This window comes from Nematolebias whitei, chromosome 7, assembly GCF_014905685.2.
Source record: "Nematolebias whitei isolate Nwh7 chromosome 7, NemWhi1, whole genome shotgun sequence".
NCBI lineage: Eukaryota > Metazoa > Chordata > Actinopteri > Cyprinodontiformes > Rivulidae > Nematolebias > Nematolebias whitei.
In genome coordinates this window covers 34,353,855-34,364,790 of record NC_056504.1, presented here as the reverse complement: position 1 = coordinate 34,364,790, position 10,936 = coordinate 34,353,855, and the positions used below count along the sequence as shown (strand labels likewise).

The 10,936-nt window shown below is 39.3% G+C and overlaps 1 protein-coding gene across 1 annotated transcript in view; it reads right to left on the bottom strand.

Annotated features, from left to right (window-relative positions):
- Positions 1 to 326: 326 nt before the first annotated feature.
- LOC119411848 (R3H domain-containing protein 2) overlaps positions 327 to 10,936 on the bottom strand; it is a 62,521-nt gene continuing 51,911 nt past the window's right edge. The window contains exons 19-28 of the mRNA XM_037678798.1: positions 10,191 to 10,481; positions 9,084 to 9,219; positions 8,231 to 8,388; positions 7,678 to 7,817; positions 7,298 to 7,398; positions 6,063 to 6,232; positions 5,716 to 5,860; positions 4,457 to 4,551; positions 1,954 to 2,038; positions 327 to 1,275 (exon numbers count right to left, since the gene is read on the bottom strand). Of these exons, the coding sequence (XP_037534726.1) occupies positions 869 to 1,275; positions 1,954 to 2,038; positions 4,457 to 4,551; positions 5,716 to 5,860; positions 6,063 to 6,232; positions 7,298 to 7,398; positions 7,678 to 7,817; positions 8,231 to 8,388; positions 9,084 to 9,219; positions 10,191 to 10,481 (1,728 nt within the window). The 3' untranslated portion in view covers positions 327 to 868. The remainder of the gene's footprint in view (positions 1,276 to 1,953; positions 2,039 to 4,456; positions 4,552 to 5,715; positions 5,861 to 6,062; positions 6,233 to 7,297; positions 7,399 to 7,677; positions 7,818 to 8,230; positions 8,389 to 9,083; positions 9,220 to 10,190; positions 10,482 to 10,936) is intronic.

The following is a 10,936-nucleotide window of genomic DNA, read 5'->3' as shown; positions in this document are numbered from 1 at the left end:
AGAGAAGGAGGAGTTAAGAAGGAAGGAGTAAAGGATAAAGGAAGGCTTAAAGTTTGTCACTTGAGAACAAAAGAAAAATCACTGAATATATAGATCTCTTTTATTCCTTACATCACTTATATAAATATATTGAACCCTCAAAAAAAAAAAAAAACTTCCAAGAGGGGGGAAAAATAAACAGCGCAATACAGAAACCCACGACAGCAGTAAGGCAAACAGAAAGCAAGAGGAGAGCAGTGACATCAGGTGAGAGGAACAGATGAGCAGAGAAGGATGGGAGCAATGGCAAGAAGAGGAGCAGCAGCTGGGGGGGGGGGGGGGGGGGGGGGGGGGAGAAGAGAGCGCAACTGTGTGTATGAAAATTTATAAATACATGAGAATCTGAGACGACTGGGCGATGGAGAGCTGAGGAATGGGAGAAAGCGCTGGCAGCAGAAGGAGAAGTGTGGAGGAGGAGGAGGTCCGACTGAGATCGACTGTCCAGTGTGTGTTTATGTGCTACGTGACCCTGTTGCCTGCACTTCTGTGTCTGCTTGTGTCTTTTGGTTTGTGTGTGACCTTGCATGTGTTTTTTGTATCATGGCAGCGCACGTTCCACAGCAGCTGTGAAACACATGCTCGCGTGTCTTGTGTGCTCTTCCACTTTATAAATTACAAAACAAAACCCAACGAAGAAAAACAAACGATGAAAATCAGATTTGCAACCAAACACCATCCACCTCATGATTCACACCTTCTTCCCTTTTATACATTTGACACGTCATTTCACTTTTTTGTTTCATTGTAAATTGTACACTAATAGCAGCCCCCTCTCAGTCCTCCTTCCTTTTCCACTGTTCTACCCAGAGTCTGTGTGTTTCCCCTCCTCTCACTGAGAACTGGCTCTCTCCAGCACACGCAGGTCATAGTTCTTTTTGGCGGCCCTCAGTTTGAAGAGGGTGGCCCCGCTGTTATTAAGTTTGAAGGAAGCACTTTGAGCAGCCATGGTGCTGGGGAACACTGCCACTACTGTGTAGAGGTGAGCTGGGTCGTTAATGTCACCACACTTTCCTCCACCTGCTCCCATGCAGGCCCCAGGCCCTGCGCTGGCTCCTGGTCCAGACAGACCCATTCCAGGACAGGGGCCACAGCCTCCTGCTACTCCTCGACCTCCCTGGGGTTCCTTTAGCCACTGGATCTTGGCACCGCACAGTGACAGCTGGTTGAAGAGCTTCTCAGCCTCTGGACGTGAAATTCCCTCTGGCAGGTCGGTGACTTCAAGAACCCGACTCACCACTGGGCAAGAAGCAGAACAGAACCCGAGAGGAATGTTAAACGTTGTGTCTGAAAGTGCATCTTCAGGTTGAAAACGTTCTCTAGCCAAGAAATGTGTCACTTTAACAAAGTACTGTATTTTTCAGACTATAAGGCACATTAAGCAAAACAAAACAGTCAGATAAGTCAAACTTTATTCAGCTCATTCACAATAACCACATAAAATCGGTTCGAGGTCAGAAAGCACAATCAGAATTAATACATGAGGCTCACTGAAGATTTTTGAGAAAATTAAAGGATTTTAAGAGTGAAAAATACAGTATGTGAGAATTGACAAAGTTTCAGTGTGCATGGCCCCGAGGAGAGGAATGAATCCAGTTAGGACGGGAAAAAAAGCAAGCGTTGTAAAAACAGGTTTTGTCCATTTGATGTTTTTTAAAAATATATAAGTTTGTAAGAGAAACGCAACAACAACCAAAAGACATGCCAACATCACTACACTGATTCAGTTCTTGTACAAGTTTTACATTTTCCCATTACTTTCACTGGACCCCTAAACAAAAAAAACTTTTCTTTCATTAAAACAAAACTTTTCAGATGCTTTAAAAATAAGATATTAATGGAGAGTGCATAACATACCTGCAAACAATATCTACACAGACTCTTCTACGTTGTCCTGTAATGATGAATTTTACTTACCTACATCAGTGGTTCCAAGATCTGTAGACGCAGATTTGAGTGTTTGTTTTTTCCCTCGCGCCCCGTGTTTCATCACTCCTTGACTCTGAAAACAGCAACAGGTGATACTGGGTTGATTCATAGTGATATGACAGAACACTAGATGCTGCAGAGACAGAAAGACTTAACCAATAACATGACCTCACATGAGCACAGGACAGTGATGGAGCGTGCTCACTATAATTACCAACTGTATTCACCTTTTAGGAAAATCTTTACAGAAACTATCAAAGTTATCACTTTAAAGTAACCAAAGTTGTGATTTTTACCTGCATTTAAAAATTTACAGAATTAAGATTTAGCTTTTGGCACAAGTTTGGCCAAGATTATACAATACAAATTGTTTGCCCTTATGTGATAAACATTTTAAATCAAAATGTGTTTTCTGAGATGAAATGACTTTTATTCTTTCAGTTTTCAGAAACCTTCTTGAACCATTTTATGAACTTGGCAGTGTTTAATAATTAAGAGTACAGTTCATTTATAACATGAATAAAGTGACACTCAAAAAGAGTAACACAATTTATTTGATTTTTTTTTGTGTGTAAATATCAACATAAATGAAGTTGATGTTTATTACCTCAGTGACAGAATGAAAAGTTAATTTTGCAATTTATGGTCATCAGTAATTGGCTATTTCCTTTTCTATTTCGGCTCTGAGCCCCTTCTTGTTTGCTCTGGTGATGGACCGACTAACAGATGAGGTCAGGCAAGAATCCCTGTGAACTATGATGTTTGCAGATGACATTATGGTCTGTGGTGAGAACAAGGAACAGGTGGAAGAGAACTTGGAGAGGTGGAGGTATGTACTTGAAAGAAGAGGAATGAAAGTCAGTTGTAGTAAGACAGAGTGCATGTGTGTGAATGAGAAGGAGGCCGGTGGAACAGTGGGACTACAAGGAGCAGAGGTCACAAAGGTGCAGGACTTCAAGTACTTGGGGTCCAGTGACCAGGAAAATGGGGAATGTGGTAAAGATGTGAAGAAGAGAGTCCAGGCAGGATGGAGTGGATGGAGAAACGTTTCATGAGTAATTTGCAACAAAAATGTGTCAGCAAAGGTCAAAGGAAAAGTTTACAAGACAGTGGTGAGACCAGTTATGTTGTATGGTCTGGAGACAGTGGCATTGACAAAAAAAACAGGAGAAAGAACTGGAAGTGGCAGAAATGAAGATGTTGAGGTTTTTCTTAGGAGTGACAAGGAAGGATAAGATTATGAATGAGATCATCAGAGGTACAGCACATGTTGAACAACTGTGAGATAAAGTTAGAGAGACCAGACTGAGATGGTTTGGACATGTCCAGAGGAGGAACAGTGGGTATATTGGTAGAAGGATGTTAGAAATGCAGCTACCAGGAAAAAGACAAAGAGGAAGGCCAAAGAGATACACTGCCTGGCCAAAAAAAAAGTCGCCACCTGGATTTAACTAAGCAAATAGGTACGAGCCTCCTATTGGATAATTACTGCATGGACGATTATCTTTCAGCTGGCAACAAGTTATTTAACCCCAACTGGTGCCATGAGTTGCTTCTCATTTCTTAAACCATGATGAAAGACACATTGCGTGGTTGTGGAAAAGATGTCAGTCTGTTTGAGAAGGGTCAAATCATTGTCATCAAGCAGAGAAAATATTTAAGGAGATTGTAGAAACTACTAAAATTGGGTTAAGAACTGTCCAACGCATTATTAAAAACTGGAAGGATAGAGGAAACGCATCGTATCTGATGAAGAAATGTGGCCGGAAAAAAATCCTGAATGATTGTGATCAGTGATCATTGAAACATTTGGTGAAATCAAATGGAAGAAAAACAACAGTAGCACTCAGGGCTACGTTTAATAGTGAAAGTAAGAGCATTTCCACACAATACCAGGGGAACTCAAGGAATTGGGACTGAACATCTGTGTAGCCTTAAGAAAACCACTAATCAGTGAGGCTAACTGGAAAAAAAAGGCTTCAACTTGCTAGGGAGCATAAAGATTGGACTCTGGATCAATGGAAGAAGGTCATGTGGTCTGATGAGTCCAGACTTACCCTGTTCCAGAGTGATGGGTGCATCAGGGTAAGAAGAGAGGCTGGTGAAGTGATGCACCCATCATGCCTAGTGCCTAGTCATCAATGCAAGATCTTGGTGAAAAATTAATGCAACACTGGATGGAAATAGATGTTGTGACATTGCAGAAGTTTATCGAAACAATGCCACAGTGAACGCATGCCGTAACCAAAGCTGAAGGTGGTCCAACGAAATATTAGTGTGTGACCCTTTTTTGGTGGCAACTTTTTTTGGGGCCAGGCAGTGTATATGGATACAGTTAGAGAGGACATGGAGGTAGTTGGAGTGAGGACAGAGTGAGATGGAGGAGGATGACTCGCTGTGGAGACCCCTGAAGAGGGAAAAGCTGAAAGAAGTAGTAACGGCCTATTTCCTAACAACAGTTTTAGGAATACAAAGGTCTGCTGGTACCGACCTGGTGGGAGCTGTAGGAGGACTGGCCATGCATGAGATGTGGAGGGCAGAGACTGTACTGAAGAGGCTGCCCCAACAAAGAGTAACGACCATCACCTAAAGAAAAAGAAAATCAACACCATCTGGTTAGCATCCTAAAGTGTTGCTCTCATTTCTGTCTTCATTAACGTACAAACTCTTGATACAATTTTTATACAGAAAAGTTTTAGCAAATGAAGGCGTTAAAAAAATAATAAAATAAAATACAATAAACATGCCCTATTTTCACTGGAAAATACTGAGAAGTTCATTTTTAGAGCTGATAAGTACCATAGTTGATGAAAATACGTCTAGTTGTTGCATTGTGTATTTACTTTGGTGTTGAAGAAAAATTTTTGTTGGTGATCTAATAAAAATTTCAGACTGATGCAAGACCCAGTTTCTGTCTAATGGTGCCTATTTGTCAGTGAAGACACGGTGGCGCGGAGTGTAAATATAGGTCAAAGGACAGGCACGAGGTGAAGTCATGCATGGCTGCAGGTTTGATCTGGTGGCGTGATGCCAGTCATGTGAACCTGTTGAGGTGAAGTGATATCACTTTTGGTTGAGAGCCAAGAGCCACATGGCAAAATTTAGAAAGTCACTATGAAAAGAAAAAGAACATGACCTTGGGGTTTCCAAAAACAAAGCTGTAACAGAAAGACGTGTTCATTTGCTTGAAAAACAAACAAAGCAAATTTTTTTTTTAACCAACCAGATTTTTTTTTTAAAGTTTTGTTCACACTTTTTTTTTTTACGTAATAGTTTGCTTTGCTAAATTTAGCAAAAATTTTGCCACCCCCAAAAAAGTAATTTACAAAGATGACTAAAATGGAATACTAACACCCACAACCGCTTCATAAACAATGTCTTGTAAACTTCAGTAAATAGTGATGAAACTAAAATGATCATATCTGAAATTTTAAAGGACTTTTTGTATGTTTTTTACACGAGTCCTAAAACATCCCAAATACCGTTTGTAACATAACCAGGAAAGACTTGTCCACAGTTATTAAAACAACAAACATACAGCACCAACAGAAGTTAGCACAGCTCAGCTGTTTGTGGTCGGCTGTGCTCAAGTACGACCTGACTGTATTTGTACAGAGTACTTTACCACCGTTACCTTTAAAATACATAAATATGATTTCTTCATTCCTTCTCTAATCACCTGCATCTACTGGAGATTGAAACATTGTTGGGTTTAGGCATGTATTAATATTTCTGAATGTTCACTCGTACCTTGAGGAGGACCTCCTTGCCTGGTAAACTGGGAAATGAGGGGCAATGGTCCCAGGCCTGGACATAAGCTGTTGACGCTACCAGAAGGAGATGGTGTGGGAGACTGAGTGGGGGAGGCCAGGGGACTCGTCAGCTGAGTGCTGGCCTAAACATATACAAAAATTAAACAAATTAGGAAGGCATTTGTTTATTCAACATAATCTTGAACCACTTGAAAGAACAAACCGATCTAAACTGTATTAGGTAAGTAATATCACATACAAGCACTAGGGGGTGATAGGAAAAAGGAAATAATGAACAAAGCGTTTTGTAATAACTTCACCTCTTATCAAGGAGATTTTATGTACCTGTGGAGTGTTATCAGGTTTGTAGAGCTCTCCTGGTTTACTGGCTCTCTGTTCGATGCTGTAATACTTGCATGGGTTCCACTGGACCAGAGGAGGATTCTGGGAAGGCTGTGGTCCATTGGGGACACTGAGCTGCATGACCATCACCCCAGGTCCAGGAGGAGCTACTCCTAAGGGAGCACAAACAGCCAGGAAAACAAAATAAACACATAGTTTGTAACTTATAACCGGCCTGCAGCACGGGCAGAGTATTTACTGAAGGCACGGCTGCTTGAAAGAAGGAGCTTTTAAATTAAGCCTAAGATAACTCGTAATAAAACTGTCACGACCAGTTTCCTAGCTTAAGATCACTGTCTTTGTGTGTCTGCTAGTATATTAACTTGAAATGACAAATACCAAAAGATTATCTAAATTTATGGTCTCCAACAATTTTCCATTTGTAAAAATCAAAAACAACACATTGACCTGTTGTACTATGAATAGCCAAGAACTAGAAAATTCTAACAGAAATATACTAGTACATAATTAATACACAGGTCTCCATGACAATTCTAATAAATATTCTCTTGAGTAAACAACACAAATGTATAACAGAGTTCAAAGACGTGACCTTAACGTGATCAGAACAGGACCATAACGCAACCGTTCTGATCAACATCAGCTTCAGGCCTAAACTGGATCAAAAATAAACTTGGTTTGTTTTTCTTGGTTTCTTCAAACAAACATAACCTCTTTAAAGGACATCGATTTACAACTTTACAGCATGAACTCCACATACCTTTATCTAAACTTCTACCTGAATACCTTTCACCTACTTGTACAAAGACAAGCGCCACTTTAATCTTTGCAGGGATTTAACAGACAGGCAGTCAACAAAAGTGGCTTAGTCTGAATGACGTGTTTGAACTGACTGACAAAAACTCCACAATTCAGTTTTTCTTTTTTTCAACTAAAAACATGTTCAAAATGTTGCATGTTCTGTTTTGCGGAGTAATACCAACATGTATTTAAAAAAAGTAGGTTTCTTTTGGCTGCTCCCTTCTTCAGGGGTTGCCACAGCGAGCGCACTCACATGAGCGATTTGGCAATTGTTTGACGTCAGATGCCCTTGATGACACAACCTAGGTTCGAACCCGCAACCTCAGGATTACAAGCCCACGGCACTGACCACCAAGCTACCGCAGCTGTAAAATTAAAGAACTTATTATCAAAAACATCTTGATGGCACACCTCACCTGAATATTGTTGTTGCAATGGCTGAGGGTTGCAGGGAGATGGCGACTGTGTAATCTGAAACTGCTCAGAGCTGGGGGGCTGCAGATAACCTACTGACGGGCTACAAAACACAAATAAATAAAAATAAATAAATAGCAAACCTAATGTCTCGATACAGTTTAATTATTTTCCAGATGTAACACTGTTTCAATCATTTGAAATCATATACTGCATTTCTTAATGAGTTATTTTAGAGACTTCTTGATAAAAAAAAATTAAAAATCTGAAAACACAAGCCAATTAAAAAAAAGATTTAAATGTAATGCACAGTGTGTATTGTAAGGCTGAATGATAAATATTTCATCATCAAATATTTTGTGTGAATAGGATCTACTTGTACCTTGTGCTATTCTGCTGTGTGGGTGTAATAACACTGTAGTAGACAGGCATGGGCCCCTGGACAGACTGGCTGACTGGTACCATGACCTGCTGCTGGTACTGCTGCGTCACCACCTGCTGATTCTCATTTGCCACTGGTACCTGGACGAAGAAAGAAGTGAATCAGACACAGAAATGTAACAAGTGTTATAATGGACTGCTGCCAAAGTTAAGCAAGGAATGGCTGTTCTAAAAATAGAAGCATCAACTTAAAACCTGTAGATGCACACGTCGTTTTTTTTTTAAACAAATATAAACATGCCAATTAATTAAGCCAAACAGAAAAATATTTACTCTTCATTGACTGCCAAACACAACTATATCAATAGAACTAACTTTAATTGGAGAAAATATGATGCAATGCTACTGATGGTGCAAAACATGTAAGCTCACATCTTAAAGCTCAGCAAATTCTGCAGTAATTATTGTCGGAATGAAAAGTTTTTATGAAAACTAACAGTTTTTTTGTTCAGTTAACAATTTGTGACATACAGCTGATTAAGTAGAGTGCATACCTGATATGATGGCATCTGTGGATATTGGACCATTATGCTTTGCATCTGACCTCCCATACCTGCCCTCTGGGAATTAAGAAGGCCAGGGTTTGGAGGCTGCTGAACCCCCATCATACCCTGATAGCTTGGCTGCTGGCTGGGCATTATGGTCTGAAGACCTGATCACAACAAGTAAAGACAGATACTAACTAAGATAAGATACTAAGATACTAACGAGAAACCGATAAAAATGCAGAGAAAAATTATGAACTTTTGAGAACACTAGGTCTTCACCTTCATTTATTAATATATCTTTATATCTTAAATTTTACAAGGTTTATTGATAAAAGATATATGTAAAAATCAGTTCAAATGTAAAAAATAGAACAATGTTTTCACACCTACTAGCACAAACTAGACAACGGCAATGTCTTTTTGACCTATGTTCATTAGCTGTGTGCATTGGCTGCTTTCCATTTCAACCCAAAGTCCATTTAGGCTGTCAACACTGCCTGTCACTTACTGTATAAACACACAGTCCACTTTCACAAACCATACATTGAAAAAGCTAAACGCTGAAGCTGTTGTGTGCCAGCATTTTCCATGAAATCTAGAGAGCGCTAAATTGCCCGAGCATATTTGGCTTAGTTAAATACCGCAGGGAAAAGGTCGTTTAAATGTAACCTTTCACATAGTTTTCATAGACTCAAAATGGAGTCAGCAGTACAACACAGCAGTAGCAAAAATGAGGTCAATTCATTGTGTATTTTTGCATAATTATAATAATTAATAAGAACAAAAATATTTATAATAGAGCCAAAAGTTCATTATTCACAGTGTTGTACAGTTGTGGCAGAGGATGAAATGTTCTCACCTGACTGCTGACTAGGCTGAGGCATGGGCTGTGTGCGTTGGGCTGGGTACGACACCTGATGGGACATAGGCTGGGACACACGGTACTGCTGGCCTGAACTGGGATACTGACCAGGAGGATAATACGACACCTGTATCTGAAAAGAGAAAAAATCTGGTTAAGAGAAGTTAAAACCAAAAAAAGTGAAATATGAAGTTAAAATGAAGTAACTTAGATATGTTCTCAAATCTTTGAGATTAAGAAATAGTGTGTTTTGTCTAATATGTAAACTGTATATATTGTTTCCATAAATCCTTTTTTTTTTTGTCAGTTTAGAAAAACTCAATTGAAATAAAGATTTTGGAAATTACATTTATATCTTTAAATGTTTATCTTGGTATTTCAACTTTTAATTTAACTAGAGAAATGCTGGACCAAATGGTTGAGCAAGCAGTATGTCAAAAACAATATCAATATTACATTTTTCAATTAACCTGTGATATTAAACTTCAGCCACTTAGGAGTCTGTTGAAAGAAACTAAACTGTTTCAACCCATAAATGACATGGGGAATAATTCATTGTCCCTTTCCACATTAAACAAAAGGGACAACAATGAAAAAAATTGCATAATCTTTTCAAAGACAAGGTTTCTGTTTGTTAACATAAACTAGATTAGAATTTTTTTTTTTTTTGCCATCCCAGAAGTTGCATTAAAACAAGTTGCCTAAAATAAGGTAAAGATCAGCAACAAAGCCAAGTTAAACAATACGATAAAACAAAATACTGTTCTGTTGATCCTAAATAGCTGGTAGTCAAAATGAGTTCAGAAGATTTAAAGAGAATTCAGGAAGGTGCACAGGGTGACGTTATACAGAAAGCATAAAGTCCAAAAACATAAGAGGTAGTAACTGAACAAGATGAGTGTAAACCATAAAGTCTGAGAAGAAACTAAAATCAGGCTGAAACATTTCTTATATAAACTACTTTTACTAAGCATTACAACCAAGATTGAAAATAGGTGCATTTTTACATATTATTTATTGTTACAAGGCGGAACAAAGAGCTGGACTTGAATCTATCTGATATTTTTCTTTAACAATTTGTTAAATTGTAAAAGAGCAGCATACCTGTTGAGGTGGAGGGGGCTGTATGTAGCCTTGTGGTGGTGGAGCCTGTATAACAGGCTGTGATGGAGGAGGTGGTGGAGGTGGAGGATGAGGGTGTCCGGTAGCAGTTTGGTAGCCAGATGGAGGCTGCAAAGGCTGACCCGTGGTAGCCATGATGTAGCCGGTCTGAGGTGGAGGATGCTGTGAAAGCACTGTGGGGGGCGCCTGATACATAGGAGGAGGTTCAGGGTTCTCACTGGAGCCCTGTCGACTCAGCGTCATCTGGGTGAATTGAGATGCCAGCTCTTCTCCCTGGAAAAGGTCAGAATGATTTTAATAGAGAATCAGATCGTGGCTGTTATCACTTTATTAATACCCTTTGTGAAATTGGCACTACAGTGTAAAAATAAATATCTGGGATTATCAGTGCCATGCTGGAAAATTACCATTTGTGTAACAGCTCTGAGATTTTGGATATTTAGGAAACACTGTCTTTTCAGAAAATACTCCTGTCAACATGTTTTTGTTAGCGCTCACTACTAATTGGCAATCCTTTACCAAACCATAATTTATGCAGTGAAGTGCAGCACGCAGGACAACTTGATTTAATATAGAAATTTAAATGGTGAATTGCACCCAAGTCACCTCTTATTACATTTTGTCATGTGCGACACAAAGTGAGTATTTGACAGAATTTGAGTTTCTGTACACTGTTGCATGCAATGCCAAATACAAAAGTATCAAATCGAAGACGAAGTTACATGTGA